Source organism: Pristiophorus japonicus, chromosome 7, assembly GCF_044704955.1.
Source record: "Pristiophorus japonicus isolate sPriJap1 chromosome 7, sPriJap1.hap1, whole genome shotgun sequence".
NCBI classification, from domain to species: domain Eukaryota; kingdom Metazoa; phylum Chordata; class Chondrichthyes; family Pristiophoridae; genus Pristiophorus; species Pristiophorus japonicus.
The window spans coordinates 157558329-157580936 of record NC_091983.1 but is presented as its reverse complement, the minus strand read 5'-3'; the positions used below and the strand labels follow the sequence as shown (position 1 = coordinate 157580936).

The 22608-nt window shown below is 44.8% G+C and overlaps 1 protein-coding gene across 1 annotated transcript in view; it reads left to right on the top strand.

The window, feature by feature from the left end:
• Window positions 1-22608, top strand: part of LOC139266646 (fibrocystin-like) — a 630313-nt gene that overhangs the window by 563675 nt on the left and 44030 nt on the right. Inside the window, 1 exon segment of the mRNA XM_070884234.1 lies at window positions 7839-8892. Within this exon segment, the coding sequence (XP_070740335.1) occupies window positions 7839-8892 (1054 nt within the window).

Genomic DNA, 22608 nt, shown 5'->3' with positions numbered 1-22608 from the left:
CCCATAATTTGCATTCCCGCCGGGCGCGTATGAAGTGCGTAAGGGCCACGTAAGTTCTGGGCTTTCACGCCCAAAGACCTGGAACTTGCAATTTGTCAAGAATTTTCTTGACAGGTCATCTGCATCCCTGGGAAAAGGGCATCTGCGGGCAGAGAGTTGGCTATTTGCCCAACTTCAGCCTAGCGAATGCCTGTGAAATTCTTACGCCTGGTAAAAGCAGGTGTAAGGCCTGCTTTTACGAGTGTAAGAGTTTAAATGAACATAGAAATTATTTTTTTTCAATCATTTAAACATTAAAAAACCTTTACAATAAGGTTAGGTTATTTTTAGCCCCTTTAAAACATTTACATTTATTTTTCAAAGAATGAAATGTTTTTTTAAAATATTTAACTAAATGGCGTATTAATTAATTTTAAATGTGTATTTTTTTATTTTATTTGATGTGTACATGTATTTTTGGGGGTATTCCTATTCATGCTTATGGGGATTCCATACATAAGCATGAATGGGGATTCCATTCTTTTATTCGTTGGGCCAGGCCACATGATCCCAAGGGCGCTTGCGAACCACCTTTGCCCCTGGGATACGTGGGCATCTACCCGCGGGTACCCAGAGAGGCCCAGGACCGCGAGTCTCCGTACCTCCCGGACTACCAGGTAGGCAAGCATTTTATTTGCGGATCAGAGACATTTCCCCACGGGAAACCTCAGACCGCAAATTCAGGCCCATTGTTCTTTTTTATTCGTTCATGGGATGTGGGCGTCGCTGGCAAAACCAGCATTTATTACCCAGCCCTAACTACTCTTGAGAAGATGGTGGTGAGGCATGTTCTTGAACCACCGCAGTCCTTGTGGTGAGGCTACTCCCACAGTTAGGGAGCGAGTTCCAGGATTTTAACCCAACAACGATGAAGGAATGCTGATATATTTTCAAGTCAGGATGGTGTGTGACTTGGAAAGGGAACATGGAGGTGATGGTGTTCCAATGCATCTGCTGCCCTTGTCCTTCTAGGTGGTAGAGGTTGTGGATTTGGGAGGTGCTGCCGAAGAAGCCTTGGTGAGTTGCTGCAGTGCATTTCTTTCGTGGTACACACTGCAGCCACGGTGGAGGGAGTGAATGTTTAAGGTGGTACTTGGTGTGCCAATCAAGCGGGCTGCTTTGTCTTGGATGGTATTGAGCTTCTTGAGTGTTGTTAGAGCTGCACTCATCAAGGCAAGTGGAGAGTATTGCATCACACTCCTGACTTGTGCCTTGTAGATGGTGGAAAGGCTTTGGGGAGTCAGGAGGTGAGACACTCGCTGTAGAATACCCAGCCTCTGACCCGCTCTTGTTGCCACAGTATTTATGTGGCTGGTCCTGTTAACATAAGAACATAAAAACATAAGAAACAGGAACAGGAGTAGGTCATACGGCCGCTCGAGCCTGCTCCACCATTCAATAAGATCATGGCTGATCTGATCATGGACTCAGCTCCACTTCCCCGCCCGATCCCCATAACCCCTTATCCCCTTATCGTTTAAGAAACTGTCTATTTCTGTCTCAACTGTATTCAATGTCCCAGCTTCCACAACTCTCTGAGGCAGAAAATTTCAGATTTACAGCCCTCTGAGAGAAGATCTGAGATAAGTCAACCCTCTCATCCCCAGAATCAACCTAGTGAACCTTCTCTGAACTGCCTCCAAAGCAAGTATATCCTTTCGTAATTATGGAAACCAAAACTGCACGTAGTATTCCAGGTGTGGCCTCACCAATACCTTGTATAGCTATAGCAAGACTTCCCTGCTTTTATATTCCATCCCCTTTGTAATAAAGGCCAAGATACCATTGGCCTTCCTGATCACTTGCTGTACCTGCATACTCTCCTTTTGTGTTTCATGCACAAGTACCCCCAGGTCCCACTGTACTGCGGCACTTTGCAATCTTTCTCCATTTAAATAATAACTTGCTCTTTGATTTTTTTTCTGCCAAAGTGCATGACCTCTCATTTTCCAACATTATACTCCATCTGCCAAATTTTTGCCCACTCACTTAGCTTGTCTATGTCTGAGTTTACAGATTGTGGTGGAATACAATTCTGCTGTTGCTGATGGCCCACAACACTCAATGATGCCTAGTCTTGAGCTGTTAGATCTGTTCTGAATCTATCGCATTTAGCATGGTGGTAGTGCCACATAACACGATGGAGGGTGTCCTCAGTGTGAAGACGGGACTTTGTCTTCACAATGACTGTGCGGTGATCACTGCTACCAATGCTGTCATGACAGATGCATCTGTGACAGGTAGATTGGTGAGGACAAAATCAAGTAGGTTTTCCCCTCGTGTTGGTTTTCTCACCATCTGCCGCAGGCTCAATCTGGCAGTTATGTCCTTCAGGACTCGGCCAGCTCGGTCAGTCGTGGTGCTATTGTCATTCTTGGTGATGGACATTGATGTCCCCCACCCAGAGTACATTCTGTGCCCTTGCTACTCTCAGTGATTCTTCCAAGTAGTGTTCAACATGGAAGAGTACTGATTCACTAGCTGAGGGAGGGCGATAGGTGGTAATCAGTAGGATGTTTCCTTGCCCATGCTTGACCTGAAGTCAGGAGACTTCATCGGGTGCAGAGTTAATGTTGAGAATTCCCATGGCCACTCCCTCCGACTGTATACCATTGTGCCGTCACTACTGGTGGGTCTGTCATGCCAGTGGAACTGGACATACCCAGGGATGGTGATAGAGGAGTCTGGGACATTTACTGAAAGGTATGATTCTGTGAATATGATTATATCGGTCTGTTGCTTGACTAGTCTGTGGGACTGCTCTCCCAATTTTGGCACAAGTCCCCAGATGTTGGTGAGGTGGAATTTGTAGGGTCGACTGGGCTGGGTATGCCATTGTCGTGTCCGTAGCCGGTGCCTAGATCAATGCCGGGTGGTCTGTTCAGTTTTATTCTTCTTATTGTTTCTCTTAGCGCTTTGTTACAACTGAGAGGCTTACTAGACCATTTCTGAGGGCAGTTAAGAGTTAACCACATTGCTGTGGGTATGGAGTCACATATAGGCCAGACCAGGTAATGGTGGCACATTTCCTTCCCTAAAGGACATTACTGAACCAGATGGGTTTTTACGACAATCCGATAGTTTCGTGGTCACCAGTACTGATACTAGCTTTTTAGATTTTAAGGAGCATCTTAAAGCAGGAGAGAGAGGCAAAGAGGTTTACGGAGGCCAGACAGTCCTAGTATACGCTGTGAACATGGACTGAACACAGCCCCACAATTCATCAGCTTAGCATCCTTTCACTATGCACACCTGTCCAGTCCTGAGTTTACTGGAAAACGACGCAGCGAGCAGCTGGCATGAGGACTCACCTAGCCAAGCAGGGCGCCTTGAGGGAGTAGCTGGAATTTAATTCCTGTCTCTACTACTTTGTCTGGGGTGTGGGGGAGGAAGCTGCCTTACTGCAAGATCATGACCATCATTGTCATGTCCCAGTCTTCGATCACTGCCTTGTGTTTGAATTGTTATTGCCGCTAAGTGATCACTTATTGATTCAAAGAGGTTAAATCTTTATTTAAATTTGTCAAAATTGACAAAAATTGTAACATTTTCTTAAGTTTACATACTTTTAACTGAGGTTTGCAATGGTTCCTAATGTTGATTAATGTTCATTAAGGTTTATTGTTGTAAATAGGTATTTTATTTTCTAAAAAGAATTGAATATTGCCATAAAGCACTGTTGTAATTAAACTACGTTTCTCAGAGTGTTAGTTAAGGTTTACGGGATTTCCTGTGAGAATTTTTCAGGAATTAGGTCTGGTAAGTGTTATAACATTGGCCACTTCTTTCCTGGTGATTGGCCTTGTTGGTAGGCAGGCAGAAAGGCAGCAAAGCAGTCCTTTTTATTTCTTCCCTTTTTTGATGGCGAACTGTGTGGACCTTGGAATTCAGGAGTATTTGGATGGCAATGACGTCAGCTGTGACATGCTTTGGGATGGGTTAGTCCCTCATCATCATCATAGGCGGTCCCTCGAAACGAGGATGACTTGCTTCCACGCCAAAAAAGGATGAGTTCACAGGTGTTTCGAATGAAGGACCCGAACTACATCCTCAAGGGTGGAAGATTCCTGTGCGTGGATTTTTTAAATGTGTGGTGGCTGTTGCACACCAGCCACCACACAGGCTTGACAGAGCTAGGTCTTGGTCCTGTGGCAAAGATTACCCAAGATGACTGGAGACTAGCTCTGCTGCACGGAACTAGTGTGCACACATATCGCAGTGTGGGCTGGTCCGTGCAGCCCCTGGGCCCCTGGCCCCGAGCTCACGCCTCCCCTGGGCCCCGATCACGTCCCTCTGCAGTCTCTCACCACTCCTTCGCCCTGACCTCGCCACTCCTGCTGTATCTGCCCGCGTTCCAATCACTGACCTGGACCTTGCTGACGTCACTCTTCGCTGCCGTCGCCCTCCTGCACCAGCTCGCGCTGCTCCCTGAAGTAGTGTGCCTCCACGCTGCTCCTGGACTGCTCACCTTCCCTCCTTTTAAGGCCCCAACCTGCCGCTGGTGTTCTCACACAGGTCCACTAAGTACCACTAAGATTACGGAGAAGTCTTCAGGCTTCTCTGCTCGAGTGGGTGGAATGTAGGATCAGCATGGCTATTGCCCATCTCACTCGTCCTGCAGAATTTACTGGGCTACCTATTGTCTTGTATTCCTCCAGAATTGCTTCACTCTCAGCTGAGCAACAGGGACTGTCAGCTTTCATGTACCCACGAGCGATGTTCTTTTGTCTTCCCACCTTGAAGAGGTTGATAAACGTGCCATAGCTCATTGTATTTGCAGGAATTTGTTGAACCACTTTTATAACTGTTTCCATGTAGCCATTCCAGTTAGTCATCATAAAATTCCAAAGAGGCTTGAGTAGCGATGTGGTGAGGGATCTTAGAGACCAATGTGTATGACAACAGCACATTATTGGGCGTGTGGAAAGGCATCAAGAACAGTTCGTTCCACCATTAGGGATCGTCCATTCCGGTCACAGGACACAAAGTTATCAAAGCTCACGAATCTTATTGTGATGACATATTGCATTGAAGAGTTCAAATCCAAGGGACAGCTGTTCCAGGGTTCTTGTCACACTAACATTGTTTTGGGTGCTGTGGGCTCGCTGTTAACCTGTATCCAGAAGTATGATATTTTGGTGCTTCCTTATTATCTACAGCATAAGTCTCATGTAACGTGAGAAAATCTAATTTCAGTTCGTATAATAACTTGGTCAGGTAGTCATGTTTTGCAGATGAGGGACCTTCCATGTTGAGGTGACTGACACTTAGATGTAGACCTATGTCTCGTTTGATTTTGGTCCTGAAAAGAACCGTTAAGAACGTCTCGTGTTGCTTTTCAGACCAGGAGGCCTCCAATCGACATTCAGTCACCTTGTTGATGGCATTAGTCATTAACTGGAGCACTGACAGAAAGGACCACGTGAGGTGGCCATATTCTTCTCTGGGTTGCCACCAGCTACAGTTGATCATATTTATGAAGATCAAACTGTCCATTTTTCCTCATCCTTTAAAGAGCATTTGATTTCCTCACAGAAATTTTGATGAATCTAGGATGGAGAAGAGACTATGATACAATGATATGAACAGTCGATAAGCTTGATGAGCCAAAGGTTATTTTCTCAATTCCATTGTTTCTGTGAAATGACAAGTGGCAGGTAGCATTAGCACCAGATAAGTGCCGGATAATGTCCACCTTGAACAACAACAACAACAACAGCTTTTATTTATATAGAGCCTTTAACGTAGTAAAATGTCTCAAGGCACTTCGCAGCAGTGTTATAAGAAAAAACAAATAAATTTGACACCAAGCCACATAAAAAGAAATTACAGCAGATGACCAAAAGCTTGGTCAAAGAGGTAGGTTTCAAGGAGCGTCTTAAAGGAGGAAAGAGAGGTAGAGAAGCGGAGAGGTTTAGGGAGCGAGTTCCAGAGCATGGGGCCTAAGCAGCTGAAGGTATGGCCACTGATGGTTGAACAGTTATAATCAGGGATGCTCAAGAGGGCAGAATTTGAGGAATGCAGACACCTTGTGGGGTTGTGATGCTAGAGGAGATTACAGAGATAGGGACGAGGCCATGGAGGGATTTGTAAACAAGGATGAGAATTTTGAAATTGAGGCGTTGCTCAACTGGGAGCTAATGTAGGTCAGCGAAGGGGTGATGGGTGATTGGGACTTGGTGCAAGTTAGGACACGGGCTGCCGAATTTTCAATGACATCATTGGAATCGTCAAGTCTAGAGGTAACTGTTATATATGTAAACTTGTATTTACTCTGTACAGCCACCAGAGGGCTCATCCCCTTGGGAGCACAGGTATTTAAGGAGGCCTCACAGGTTGGAGAGGCACTCTGGAGACCTGCAATAAAAGACTACGGTCACACTTTACTTTGAGCTCACAGTGTTTAATCTGACTCTTTCTCCATACGTAATAGTAACAAAGGCATGGATGATAGTTTCAGCAGTGGATGAGCTGAGGCAGGGGTGGAGGCGAGCAATGTTCCAGAGGTGGAAATAGACAGTTTTAGTTATGCTGCGGATATGTGGCCGGAAGCTCAATTCAGGGTGAAATATGATGCCTCGGTTGCAAACAGTCTGGTTTAGCCTTAGATTGATGCTAAGGAGAGGGATGGAGTCAATGGCTAGTGAATGCAGTTTGTGCCGGGGACCAAAGACAATGGCTTCGGTCTTCCCAATATTTAATTGGAGAAAATTTCTGCTCATCCAGTGCTGCCGGACAAGCAGTCTGAACAAGAGAAAGCCAATCATCTCCCCTTGACCTTCAACATCACCACCATTACCAAGTGCCTACTATCAACCGCTTGGGGCGGGGGGTCAAAATTCTCCCTGTAATCATTTGACAGTAGACACATCAATAAAATTGGAAACCTCTCCTTCTCCTCCCTCCACCCCCCCCCGCCCCCCAGCCACACCCCCACTCCCACTCATCTGGCTTCAGTGCACATGTTCAGTGCCTGAAGCCGGTGCCCTTTCTTTTTAAACCAGTGCAAATTAATTTTGTTTCAAACACAACCCTTAAAATCAACCCAATCCCACAATCCTTTCCATGATAGAAAAATTGTGAAAATAACAAAATATGACCAGAGGGCTGGATTTTCAAGAGGTTTGCGACTGGGTTTTCACTGTGATTTGATCCTCCTCGGCGAAAACTCGGTCGCAAAGCCCGGGCGGGATCCTCGGATACCTGTTTGCGGCGACACTTGCAAGTACTGCCGGGGAGAGTTGCGCCGACGTGCAACGACTCCGATTGCATTCGCGATCGAGTTTTGGCATTTACCCGACCCGTACACTGCGCCCCGAGCACCGACAGGTCAAACGTGTCGGTACAGCCCTGCCAGCAACGGTAAGTTAGAAAATCTGCAAAAAAGGTAAGTTAAAGTTTTTATTTTTAATTTTTTTCAGCAATTAGTTAGTTGTCTTGTAAATGTTTTTGAAATGTTTTTTTGATTTCCCCCCCCCCCCCCCACCCCCGTCCCAGGGCCTCACAGCGCTCCCGGCCCTGCATTAAAGTTGGCGAGGATCGCGTTTTTGCGCCGTGAACACTTGTGCAGTGCCTCCCTTTGCGTTGCACCTCCAAAGGCCGAAAGTTAGGCCTTAAATCGTTAGCACAGTGAAAACGATAATTTTCACGTATCGCTTGCGTTTTTGCCCCAAAACCCGAAAATCAGTCCTATGTGTTCAGCAGAATTATGCTTTAACCAGTTACATATTTGTCTACATGATTTTGCAAATCACAGAATTATTTATGCTATTACTATGTTTTTCTTGTTGTATTTTCAGGTACTTACAGAGGATGGGGAAAGTGCATTTACACTCGTGGCTGGCAAGGATACTTGTGTAAACAAATTGAGCATGTAATGGTTGTCATGGAAAACTTGGATACAGATGCTGTGGCTAGTAAACTAACCCCTGTCACAAGTACAACTGAGGACTTTATTGACATCCTATGTGTCTCAGAAATGCTGGGTACTTGCTCATATATGAACTACATATTAAGTGATCCTTCAGTGTTTTACTTTATAGTACCTGCCCAAAAACTCACCAAAATCTGTTTTAGTGAGTTGACTCCTCAGACCCTGAGATTTCACCTAATTTGTTATCAGAAAAACATTAAGGCTATTGTGGCTATTTTTTACTCAATCCCACAGCATCTCAGTGTATACTACAGAGGATCTTATGTCCGACCTTCTTCTATTTCAGTATCTGAGATACTGAATTCTGATCATCCAGGCACTAATTACTTCAGTTATGCAGACAATATTCTTTATATCCTACTCATAGGAGATGGCCCTATTGAAGTACACACAAATGTTGCCATACAGGTTGCATTTTCCCTTCCTGGAATTATTAATGCCCAACAGAAAAATATCTTGATAAAACAGTTAATTGATATTTTGGCTATTAAAGAGGCGCAGATTCGAATAGTCCAGGAGATGAATGGAAGCAGTGTCATCACAGATAGCATTTTAAAAAGGAGCCTTCAGTGTCCATTGTTGACATCCTGTACTGACACTGAGGCAACTAAAATAAAGAGGATGATGTTTTTACACAAGACTGGAAATGGTACCGGCAACACTGTGAAACACGGAAACATAAGATATATGAAGAGCAGTTCTAGTCTAGTCCTTGTTGAAGTTAGTGATCTACCACCGCTATCACTGTCCCATACAACTGATGCCAATGCTACACTCCTCTCAAGTGAGAAATTGAACAATTTGGCTGTCGATATTGTCAATGCTCAACAGACAGCTGAACTGGAGAAAGGTTTGGGCTTACAGGTAGTCTTGGTGATGGTCTCCCAGTCTATCCCTCCAACTGGAACCAACAGAACGATGTAAGTGTAATATTTTCCAGATACACACATCTTAAGAAAAACCTTTATAAACTGACTTGCCTATGGAGCGTCTTTCAGTTGCTGAGAGTTGCTCCGTGCAAGTTGGTGAACTTTGATGTTAAGATTTCCAATTTATTAGTTGATAGTTCTGGCTAATCCAATTAATTTATCTGTTGAAGAGGAAAACTATGGGGGAGCAGATGGTGCACTGGGTTAGTCAGTGCCCTTTTATTTTTAGGATCTGGGCTCAAATGTAGCACACACTGATGAAACAAATAATCTAATCCAGTTTTTGGTGGGCCTTGGCTACCAGCATAAAATGACCCTTAATCTCAATAGGGGGAATTTTAACCTAAAAGAACGGGTGGGTTTAGAGTGTGGGGGTAGTTCAATTGCTAAAAATCTGAATCCCGACCTGAACCCCCCTCCAACCCGCCCACTTCCGGTTTTAATGGAGCAGGCAGCCAACCCATGGCCAGGAGGTGGGACGTCAATTTAACTATTTTAATGAGCCTGGAAGCCACTTCTTTAACCTTCATTTTGTTTTTAACTGTAGCTGGTCGGGTGTAGCACACCTTGTAAAAGCCAACAATTGCAGCAAGGCAGAGACTGCTGGATCTAGGCCGTAAGTGCCTTTACCTATCTCCTAGATCCAGCGTCCCTGCACAGCCCACCCTCCGCAATCGGAGATCCCCTGTCGAGGCCTCCGATCACCTTCCCAGACCCCACCGATGATACTGAGGCTGGCCACGAACCTCCAATGGCCAGCAAAGATCTTCCTCCCTCCCTTCATCCTCCGGAGGCACCGATCCTCCTTCCCCCTAACCTCATCTGGCCTTCCCCAGCTCCGACCCGATCCCTCCCTCCCTCCTCCGTGCAGCCCAGTGCCGCAGGCTTACCTGCCCAGAGCCAACCAGCCTTTCCATTTAGCAGGCTGCGGGTGGGAAACGGAGGCTTCAGATGCAAATCAGGTCCAACCATTAAAGTTGGCTAATGTGAAAAGTGGAGGCAATATCACATTAGTAGAGTTAGGATTGCCTTTTGCAATTGGGGCTGAAGAACCTTGTTGGAGGCTTCACCTTGATGGGTACAATAAAATCTTAAGTAGAGGAAAAGCTATCTTGGTTTAGGCTATATTATTGCAGTTTTAATTTTTTTTAAGTCACCATTTATGTGTTTCAGTAAGTTTGCAAACAGTACTGGGAAGCATTTTTTTCAAATAAAAACTTATTCCTGTCACTAAACTGGCCGACACCTTCCCGCACCGTTTCCCACCAAATAAAATAGATGATTTCAATTCCAAAGCTAAAAGTGGACTCTGTGCCAGCATGGAGTACTTTCTTGGACCACAAGTACTCGGGTTTATTTCGAGAAGGATAGAGTTGAAAAGTAGAGAAGTTATGCTAAACTTGTATCGAACCTTGATTAGACCACACTTGGAGTACTGTGTACAATTCTGATCGCCATATTATAAAAAGGATATAGAGGCACTGGAGAGGGTGCAGAGAAGATTTACAAGGATGATACCAGAAATGCGAGGGTACACCTATCAGGAAAGGATAAACATGTTGGGTCTCCTTTCTCTTGAAAAGGGAAGGGGTGACCTAATAGAGATCTTTAAAATTATGAAAGGTTTTGATAGAATAGACACAGAGAGTGTTTCCACTTATGGGGAAGAGCAAAACTAGAGGCCATCAATATAAGGTAGTCACCAAGAAATCATGTCAGGAATTCAGAAGAAACTGCTTTCCCCAGTGAGTGATGAGAATGTGGAATTCACTACCACAGGAAGTGGTTGATGCGAATAGCATAGATGCATTTAAGGGGAGGTTAATGATGAGTGAGAATGGAATAGAGGGTTACGCTGATAGAGTTAGATGAGGAAAGAAGATAGAGTTAGATGACAGATCGCGTTGCGGAATTGGAGCTGAGGGTGGATTCACTCTGGAGCATCCACGATGCTGAGAATGACGTGAGTAGCACGTGTAGCAAGTTGGTCTTATCACAGGTGAAGTGTCCACAGCCAGCTAGGGAATGGAAGACCAGCAGGAAGAGCAGTGCAAGGAAGGTAGTGCAGGGGTCCCCTGCGGTCATCCCCCTGCAAAACAGATACACTGTTTTGAGTACTGTTGAGGGGGACGACTCATCAGGGGAGGGCAGCAGCAGCCAAGTTCATGGCACCGTGGCTGGCTCTGCTGCACAGGAGGGCAGAAAAAAGAGTGGGAGAGCGATAGTGATAGGGGATTCGATTGTAAGGGGAATAGATAGGCGTTTCTGCAGCCGCAACCGAGACTCCAGGATAGTATGTTGCCTCCCTGGTGCAAGGGTCAAGGATGTCTCGGAGCGGGTGCAGGACATTCTGAAAAGGAAGGGTGAACAGCCAGTTGTCGTGGTGCACATTGGTGCCAACGATATAGGTAAAAAAAGGTATGAGGTCCTACGAGACGAATTTAAGGAGCTAGGAGCTAAATTAAAACGTAGGACCTCAAAAGTAGTAATCTCAGGATTGCTACCAGTGCCACGTGCTAGTTAGAGTAGGAATCGCAGGATAGCTCAGATGAATACGTGGCTTGAGCAGTGGTGCAGCAGGGAGGGATTCAAATTCCTGGGGCATTGGAACCGGTTCTGGGGGAGGTGGGAACAGTACAAACCGGACGGTCTGCACCTGGGCAGGACCGGAACCAATGTTCTAGGGGGAGTGTTTGCTAGTGCTGTTGGGGAGGAGTTAAACGAATATGGCAGGGGGATGGGAACCAATGCAGTGAGACAGAGGGAAACAAAAAGGAGACAAAAGCAAAAGACAGAAAGGAGATGAGTAAAAGTGGAGGGCAGAAAACAAAAAGGGCCACTGAATATAAAGGGGCTGCAGGAGGGGTCAAAACTAAAATTCATGGTTTAAAAACTAGGATTAAAACACTCTACCTAAACGCACGCAGCATTCGAAATAAAGTAAATGAGTTGACGGCACAAATCATTACAAATGGGTATGATTTGGTGGCCATTACAGAAACGTGGTTGCAGGGTGGCCAAGACTGGGAATTAAACATACAGGGGTATCTGACAATTTGGGAAGATAGACAAGAAGGGAAAGGAGGTGGGAAAGCTCTGTTAATAAAGGATGATATCAGGGCAGTTGAGAGAGACGATATTGGCTCTAATGAACAAAATGTTGAATCATTGTGGGTGGAGATTAGAGATAGTAAGGGGAAAAAGTCACTGGTGGGCGTAGTTTATAGGCCCCGAAATAATAACTTCACGGTGGGGCGGGCAATAATCAAGGGAATAATGGAGGCATGTGAAAAAGGAACGGCAGTAATCATGGGGGATTTTAACCGACATATCGATTGGTCAAATCAAATCGCACGGGGAAGACTGAAGGAGGAATTCATAGAATGCATACGGGATTGTATCTTAGAACAGTATGCTACAGAACCTATAAGGGAGCAAGCTATCTTAGATCTGGTCCTGTGTAATGAGACAGGAATAATAAACGATCTCCGAGTAAAAGATCCTCTCGGAATGAGTGATCACAGTAGAGTTGAATTTGTAATACAGATTGAGGGTGAGGAATTAGTGTCTCAAACGTGGGTACTATGCTTAAACAAAGGGGACTACAGTGGAATGAGGGCAGAGTTGGCTAAAGTAGACTGGAAACACAGACTAAACGGTGGCACAATTGAGGAACAGTGGAGGACTTTTCAGGAGCTCTTTCATAGTACGCAACAAAAATATATTCCAGTGAAAAAGTAGGGCGGAAAAGAAGGGATAACCAGCCGTGGATAACCAAGGATATAAAGGAGAGTATCAAATTAAAAACCAATGCGTATAAGGTGGCCAAGGTTAGTGGGAAAATAGAAGATTGGGAAAATTTAAAACGACAGCAAAGAATGACTAAGAAAGCAATAAAGAAAGGAAAAATAGATTACGAAGGTAAACTTGCGCAAAACATAAAAACGGATAGTAAAAGCTTTTACAGATATATAAAATGGAAAGGAGTGACTAAAGTAAATGTTGGTCCCTTAGAAGATGAGAAGGGGGATTTAATAATGGGAAATGTGGAAATGGCTGAGACCTTAAATAATTATTTTGCTTCCGTCTTCACAGTGGAAGACACAAAAACCATGCCAAAAATTGCAGGCCACAGGAATGTGGGAAGGGAGGATCTTGAGACAATCACTATCACTAGGGGGTTAGTGCTGGACAGGCTAATGGGACTCAAGGTAGACAAGTCCCCTGGTCCTGATGAAATGCATCCCAGGGTATTAAAAGAGATGGCGGAAGTTATAGCAGATGCATTCGTTATAATCTACCAAAATTCTCTGGACTCTGGGGAGGTACCATCGGATTGGAAAGCAGCTAATGTAACGCCTCTGTTTAAAAAAGGGGGAAGACAAAAGGCAGGTAACTATAGGCCGGTTAGTTTAACATCTGTAGTGGGGAAAATGCTTGAAACTATCATTAAAGAAGAAATAGCGGGACATCTAGATAGGAATAATGCAATCAAGCAGATGCAGCATGGATTCATGAAGAGGAAATCATGTTTAACTAATTTACTGGAATTCTTTGAGGATATAACGAGCATGGTGGATAGAGGTGTACCGATGGATGTGGTGTATTTAGATTTTCAAAAGGCATTCGATAAGGTGTCACACAAAAGGTTACTGCAGAAGATAAAGGTATGCAGAGTCAGCGGAAATGTATGAGCATGGATCGAGAATTGGCTGGCTAACAGAAAGCAGAGAGTCGGGATAAATGGGTCCTTTTCGGGTTGGAAATCGGTGGTTAGTGGTGTGCCACAGGGATTGGTGCTGGGACCACAACTGTTTACAATATACATAGATGACCTGGAAGAGGGGACAGAGTGTAATGTAACAAAATTTGCAGATGACACAAAGATTAGTGGGAAAGCAGGTTGTATAGAGGACACAGAGAGGCTGCAAAGAGATTTAGCTAGGTTAAGCGAATGGGCTAAGGTTTGGCAGATGGAATACAATGTCGGAAAGTGTGAGGGCATCCACCTTGGAAAAAAAAACAGTAAAAGGGAATATTATTTGAATGGGGAGAAATGACAACATGCTGCGGTGCAGAGGGACCTGGGGGTCCTTGTGCATGAATCCCAAAAAGTTAGTTTGAGGTGCAGCAGGTAATCAGGAAGGCGAATGGAATGTTGGCCTTCATTGCGAAAGGGATGGAGTGCAAAAGCAGGGAGGTTCTTCTGCAACTGTATAGGGTATTGGTGAGGCCGCACCTGGAGTACTGCGTGCAGTTTTGTTCACCTTACTTAAGGAAGGATATACTGGCTTTGGAGGGGGTACAGAGACGATTCACTAGGCTGATTCCGGAGATGAGGGGGTTACCTTATGATGATAGATTGAGTAGACTGGGTCTTTACTCATTGGAGTTCAGAAGGATGAGGGGTGATCTTATAGAAACATTTAAAATAATGAAAGGGATAGACAAGATAGAGGCAGAGAGGTTGTTTCCACTGGTAGGGGAGACTAGAACTTGGGGGCACAGCCTCAAAATACGGGGGAGCCAATTTAAAACCGAGCTGAGAATGAATTTCTTCTCCCAGAGAGGTTGTGAATCTGTGGAATTCTCTGCCCAAGGAAGCAGTTGAGGCTAGCTCATTGAATGTATTCAAGTCACAGATAGATAGATTTTTAACCAATACGAGAATTAAGGATTACGGGGAGCGGGTGGGTAAGTGGAGCTGAGTCCACGGCCAGATCAGCCATGATCTTGTTGAATGGCGGAGCAGGCTCGAGGGGCTAGATGGCCTACTCCTGTTCCTAATTCTTATGTTCTTATGAAGGGAGGAGGCTCGAGTGGAGCATAAATGATGGCATGGACGGGTTGGGATGAATTGCCAGTTTCTGTGATTTATACCATGTAATCCTATGTATTGGAATTCGAGGGAATGGTAGCGTAGTGGTTATGTTACTGGGCTTGTAATCTAGAGGCCTGGCCTAATGATCTGGAGAGATGGTCAAATCCCACCATGACTGCTGGGGAATTTAAATTTAATTAAATAATTCTGGATTAAAAAGCTAATATATTTAATGGGAATCATGAAACTACCAGATGTTGTAAAAACCCATCTGGTTCACTAATGTCCTTTCTGTTGCCGAGTCCCTAAACTCTGGAATTCCTGTCTAAACCTCTCCACCTCTCTACCTTTCTTTCCTCCCTTTAAGGCACTCCCTAAAATCTACCTCTTTGAACAAGCTTTTGGTCCTCTGCCCTAATTTCTCCTCGTGTGGCTCGGTGTCAATTTTTTTGTCTTATAACACTCCTGTGAAGTGCCTTGGGACGTTTTACTACATTAAAGGCACTATATAAATAAAAGTTGTTGTTGTTGTTTAGGGAAGGAAATCTGCCACCTTTATCTAGTCTGGCCTATACATGACCCAAGACCCACAGCTATGTGGTTTACTCTTAACTGCCCTCTGAAATGGCCTGGCAAGACATTCAGTTGTAAAAAAACTGCTACAGAAAACAATAAGAATAATAAAATCTAATGGATGATCCGGTATCGACCGCGGCATCAGCTTCGGACATGACAAAGGCACACCCAGCCCAGTCAACCCTGCAAAATCCTCCTCATTAACACCTGGGGATGTGTGCCTAAATTGGGAGAGCTATCCCACAATCTAGTCATACTCATAGAATCACACTTTTCAGCCAATGCCCCAGACTCCTCCATCACTATCACTGGGTATGTTCTGTCCCACTGGTAGGACAGACCCACCAGAGGTGGTAGCACTGTGGTATACATTTAGTAGGGAGTGGCCCTGGGAATCCTCAACATTGATTCCGGACTCCTAGAAGTTTCATGGCTTCAGGTCAAGTATGGGCAAGGACACTTCCTGCTGATTACCACCTACGGCCCTTCTTTAGCTGATCAATCAGTACCCCTCCATGTTGAGCATCATCATCATCATCATAGGCAGTCCCTCGAAATCGAGGAAGACTTGCTTCCACTCTAAAAGTGAGTTCTTAGGTGACTGAACAGTCCAATATGGGAATTATAGTCTGTGTCACAGGTGGGACAGACAGTCGTTGAAGGAAAGGGAGGGTGGGACTGGTTTGCCGCACGTTCCTTCCGCTGCCTGCGCTTGGTTTCTGCATGCTCTCAATGATGAGACTTGAGTTGCTCACACCCTCCCGGATGTACCTCCTCTACCTAGGGTGGTCTTTGGCCAGGGATTCCCAGGTGTCGGTGGGGATGTTGCATTTTATCAAGGAGGCTTTGAGGATGTCCTTGAAATATTTCTTCTGCCACCTTGCGCGCGCTTGCCCTGTCGGGTTCCGAGTAGAGCGCTTGCTTTGGGAGTCTTGTGTCAGGCATGCGAACAATGTGGCCCGCCCAACGGAGCTGGTCAAGCGTGGTCAGTGCTTCGATGCTGGAGATGTTGGTCTGATTGAGGACGCTAACGTTGGTGCGTCTGTCCTCCCAGGGGATTTGCAAGATCTTGCGGAGACATCGTTGCTGGTATTTCTCCAGTGATTTGAGGTGTCTACTGTACATGGTCCACATCTTTGAGCCATACAGGAAGGCGGGTATCACTACAGCCCTGTGGACCATGAGCTCGGTGCCAGATTTGAGGGCCTGATCTTCGAAAACTTTTCCTCAGGCGGCCGAAGGCTGCGCTGGCGCACTGGCGCACTGGAGGTGGTGTTGAATCTCGTCGTCGATGTCTGCCCTTGCTGATAATAGGCTCCCGAGGTATGGAAAATGGTCCACATTGTCCAGGGCCGCGCCGTGGATCTTGATGACTGGGGGGCAGTGCTGTGTGGCGGGGTCAGGTTGATGGAGGACCTTTGTCTTACCGATGTTTGGTATAAGGCCCATGCTTTCGTACGCCTCAGTGAAGATGCAGACTATGACTTGGAGTTCAGTCTCTGATTGTGCGCAGACGCAAGCGTCGTCCGCGTACTGTAGTTCGATGAGAGTTTGGGACGGTCTTGGATCTGGCCTGGAGACGACGAAGATTGAAGAGGTTCCCACTGGTTCTGTAGTTTAATTCCGCTCCAGTGGGGGGTTTGTTGACTGTGAGGTGGAGCATTGCAGCGAGGAAAATTGAGAAGAGGGTTGGCGCGATGATGCAGCCCTGCTTGACCCCGGTCTGGACGTGGATTGAGCACCACATGAAGGAAGCACTGATGGTATCAAGGGCACAGAATGTATTCTGAGTGGGGGACTTCAATGTCCATCAGAGAAAGAGTGGCTCCATAACACCACTACTGACTGAGCTGGCCGAGTCTTGAAGGACATAGCTGGCAGTGGGTCTGCGGCAGAGAATCAACATGAAGGAAAAAACTACTTGACCAATCTACCTGTAGCAGCTGCATCTGTCCATGACAATATTGGGAGCAGTGACCACTGCACATTGTGAAGAGGAAGTCCTGTCTTCACACTGAGGACACACTCCATTGTGTTGTGTGGTACTACCCCCGTGCGAAATGGGATAGATTCAGAACAGATCAAGCAGCTCAAAACTGGGCATCAGAGTCAAACAGATCCAAGCAATTCCACAACCAACTGGTCAGATCAAAGTTCTGCAGTCCTGCCACATCCAGTCATGAATGGTGATGGGCAATTAAACAACTAATGGGAGGCAGAGGCTCCATGAACATCCCCATCCTAAAGATGACAGAGCCCAGCACATGAGTGCAAAGGATAAGGCTGAAATGTTTGCAATCATCTTCAGCAGAAGTGCCGAGTTGATGATCCATCTTGGCCTCCTCCAGAGGTCCCCACCATGACAGAAGCCAGTATTCAGCCAATTCAATTCACTCCACGTGATATCAATCAACAGCTGAGCACACTGGATACAGCAAAGGCTATGGGCCCCAACAACATCCTGGCTGTTGTGCTCCAGAACTAGCCGTGCCTCTAGCCAAGCTGTTCCAATACAGCTACAAGACTGGCATCTACCTGACAATGTGGAAAACTGCCCAGGTATGTCCTGTCCACAAAAAGTGGGACAAATCTAATCTGGCCAATTACCGCCCCATCAGTCTACTCTCAATCATCAGCAAAGTGTGTCGACAGTGCTTCATCTCCACAATGACAGTGCAGCTCCCACAACACTCTAGAAGCTCGACACCATCCAGGACAAAGCATCCTGCTTGATTGGCACCACATCTACCATCATAGCTGCAGCGTATACCATCTACAAGATGCACTGCAGCAACTCCCCAAGGCTTTTTCGACAGCACCTCCGAAACCCATAACCTCTACCACCTAGAAGGACAAGGACAGCAGGTGCATGGGAAAGCCATCACCTCCAAGTTCCCTTCCAAGTCACACACCATCCTGACTTGGAAATATATCGCTGTTCCTTCATTGTTGCTGGGTAAAAATCTTGGAACTCCCTCCCTAACAACACTGTGAGAGTACCTTCACCACACGACTGCAGCGGTTCAAGAAGGCGGCTCACCAACACCTTCTCAAGGGCAATTAGGGATGGGCAATAAATGCTGGCCTTGCCAGTGACACCCACATCCCAAGAACTTATTAAAAAAGACACCTCCGATGCACAGATTACTCCCTCATGTACCACAAGGAAATGGCAGCTTAAGCTGCCTTTGGTCAGCTCTGAACTCCACAAAAGCTTGTATTCATTCTGTTCTGAGAAGGACCTTGCAGACTCTTTTCGCTATATAAATGTAAGTTATGTGAGAAAATTAAATACCAATGCTGCGTAGAAAATCCCAACGGTAAAGGATGCCGCAGGTAGTCACTACACCACAATATAAATTAGGCAGATGAGAAGAAAATATTAAGAAATACAATTTATAAAGAACAACTCCTGGAACTCTTGTGGCATTTCTTTCGATCTCCTGTTGTGGAAGATTGGCAGAAACCTGAGAGAATTGGAAATTTATACTGTTTGTCCAAGATTTCTGCTAAAGTTATGGTGGCAGATTGCAGAATTTCCACAGAAACTCTACCCGCAACAATCCTAAAAGCGCTTACTTGAACTATGCCATCAGGCAATCTCCAAAGCACTTTAAAGTCATCCTTGATGACTTGCCTTGGCATTGCCTCTTTACTAAATCTGTCACTTTCTACAATAGTATAAGTTAGTTATTTTATATATATTTATGTAAATGTTAAATACTTACTCTTTCATATTAAAATTGAGAGAGATTGCAACTTCCATGCTAGCAATTTCCATAGCAGCTTTGGGAGCGAATGACCCCTCAAAAGGCCCAAGTTTCGGCTTGAGTTGCTCCTATTTTTTTTGAGCAACTAGTTTAGTATGGAGTATCTTAGAAATCGCAATTCTCGGCATTTAGTTTGCTCCAGTTCTAGTTAGTTAGAATAGTTTTGTATTAGTATGTTTTTTTTTCAAAAGGGGGCGTTACCAGCCACTTACGCCTGTTTTGCAAGTTTAGGTAGCGAAAAGTTACTAACGGAGTAAGTGTTGATTTTTGTACGCTCAGAAAAACCTTGCCTACACTTTATAAATTAGGTGCAGGTAGCGAGAGATGGGGGGAAGGGAAGTTAGAGGGAAGTTAGGGGATTTTACAAAGCATTAAACACTTCACTTTTAACCATAAAGATGCATAGAAAACATCATAATTTTTAAATAACAATAAATGAACATTAAATCAAGTATTAAAAATTAGAAGTCCTACCTTGCCGACTGGAGCACGCACCGGAATTGGTGTACTTTGTACGTAGACGCTCATTAATTTAGGCGTTTATTAATTTGGTGCTTCCAGATTGCAAGATTCCACTTTTAGAATTCCAACCAGTCCAGAATAACAGCAGGGCGATTCTCCCTCAGTCTAGGCACGCTTCCGCGGATGCGCAGGTCGGTCTTGAAGTGTCATCTCCTTACTTTGCCGAAATCTGTGGTTGTCAGAGAATGTTCAAAGATGTGGATCTAGAGTCCAGCTCAGAGTTGTCAATATCGGGCAGGTCCCACATCTGAGCTTTTCAGTCATGAGTCCATATCAGCCACTTACCTGGAGTGTTTTCTCACAGTCAGAACATAGTCTTGTTAAATGGGGCAAGCTGCGTCTGTCAACAGGAGTTGTGTGCGAGTTTTCTGCCCTGTTACTGATCTTTGGTCACCTGTGGCCGGAGCGCCCATCTTCTGAATGGAGCACAGACTGACTCTGAACATGGGCTTGTGTAACTCCCGACCACAGCAAGTGAGTGGGCCCTCCCTCCAACTTACTTGCCATTGGGTGATTTGTTAGTCGGTCTGTCAATAAAACCAGCGATTTCCCTCCCAGACATCTCAGGCAGACGTTGCTTTCTGGGCTCCCAGTTAATCGGATCATCCCAGCGATAATCGATGTGGGTGTTTCTTGGAAGTCCATGGATAACTATTTAAGCACATCTTCAATGCCCGAGGAGCTCATTCGGCCAGGGCTAGGGGCAGCGTGCTTTGGGCCCTTCCAACGCAGCCTGCAGAGCGTCGCAGAGATTCGGGCAGCGAGGAACTACTGCACATGCACGCACAACCTAGTGCGCATGTGCAAAGGTCCCGGCACTGTTTTCAGCGCCGGGACCTTGCTCCACCCCCCCACCCCTTGTGCTGCGCTATGCCAAGGCCGAAGACATCCTGAGGAGTGGGGAGAATTAGAAGGTAACTTTTCGGCGCCCTTTTTATTCTAGAAAGTTGGCGCACCTCATGGAGATGCGCCGTTTTTACAGGGGGTGGAAACTTGGACCCAAAGTAGCACTGCATTAGGGCCCATTAATGCTCACCGTTTAAATACTTTTTTAATAACAAAAGTGTATAATTTTTTTCAATGTTGGATTTTGTCTATCTTGATTCTGAATTTTTTTCACATGAGTTCTTTTTAAATTGAGAGGTTTATATAAAACTACAAGCTTTTAAATGTACAACTATGTTAACTGATGTGTTTAACAATGCGTACACAAGGGAGAGCCCTTGCAATGTATATTTGCAACAGATAGATTATACAGGAAAAGACCAAGAAGGAGGTCAAAAAATGGGGCAGAGCAATGGGTGGAGAGGGATACCCCAAGAGGTAGTGAATCCACAAATACAGACAAATAGTTGATAGTGGAGCAGAGGGGACAAACTGAACAACCATAGATAAATATGGAAACTACATTTCCGTTTTGTCGCCATGGAGTTAATATTATTCGGATATCTGAGCACAATCTTACAGCAAGTCCATCACATGGTCCTTGTGGTGCGACAAGCACAGATTTACTGAATCTTTCGCAGATCTGCCATTACAACTGACAGTCACTCATTGTAGGTTAAAACTATCACCTATTTTGATGTATGTCTTTCTTAAAAATAAACCCAGCTCCATATCATGAAATGGGTTTGCAATCTATACCACTCCTGATCATAAAGGTCATTCCAAACATTTCTCCTGTGTCAAGAGACCTCTGTTTTTAAATACATCTCTTCCAAACAATCCAAGCATATATTTATTGTGTTCGAATTAAATCATTTGCAAAATAATAATGGTTTCATGTTAGTGAAAACTGATTTTTATGCCAGTAACAGGCAAAGTAATTAATGGGTGGTGCCCAATATCGTTTTGAAGGATAATAATTTATTTGTCAGAAAACTCGTTGTTTGATTTGAAGAAAGCTGCAGGACTGTGAGAAAATAGGTGTGAACACTTATGCATTCATTTGAAATTCCTTGCTCTGCTATTTTAACAGAGGCCTTAAGCTGTTTAAAATAAATTGGTTAATGTCGCTGTTAAAAAAAGCAGAGAGGAATTTGAGACAAATGTGTTAAGCGTTTGTAAATAGTTTCCCATAGTGTATTTAAAGCTTAAGATGAACCAAAAAAAAAAATCAGGGACAAATTTCTTGGCTACTCAATGGGACTTAAATCTTGGGAAAGACTTGCCTTTTTAATTCCATCCCCTCCCCTCAAAGTCAAAGGATTTAGCTTTATTTAAATCTTAATAGGGATCAGGAGGAGCAAGAGTTGAGCACATTTGCAAGGAAAAAGTTACAGATCTCACTGTCTGCATGGTGCATAGCTGTGATAAGCTCAGAGGAGAGAACTGGAAGGGTTAAAGTTTAGGTTTTGGCCCAGGTCTTCCTACCCGCAGGCACAGTCACATTACTGGCAGTAAATTAGATAATGAAGGTGAAATGACAAATCCAGGTTGCCTGCAATAAGGTGCTAATCCCCTGCTTTAATATCAGAGCAGCATGTAATGATGTTTGGACATCACTCCAGTTTACTGACGACCCCACTGGGAAAGCAATCCAACCTCACCACTTTGTAACAAGATGTCAGGTGACTTTCATTGCCATGGTAACAGACCTGGGAATCTAATATTCCCTTCGTCCCTCGTAGGACCAAATAAGGGCTAGATTATATAAGTAGGCCATCACACTCTGTACTCAAATCAATTAGTGCTAATCCGCAGAATGCTATGATGTATTGTGATCACTCTCATTTCAGAGAAGGAAAAAATTGCAATAATTCACTGAAAATGAGGTTGTCCGCCAAGCTGAGATGTTAATTGGGTGTCCACATTTAATAGGAAAAAAGGATGATGATGGGATGAAAGGCGGATGTGTGAGTCTCCTGGCTGCCATTGACCTATCCAAAAAAGACAGTGCCCTTTTCGCTTACTTTTATCTATTACAATTTTTGCTGCATAGTGTCAGCTTGATATATTATAAAGAAAATTCATATGATGACCCATAACCTTAATACAAATTAAAAATGGTAATATCAT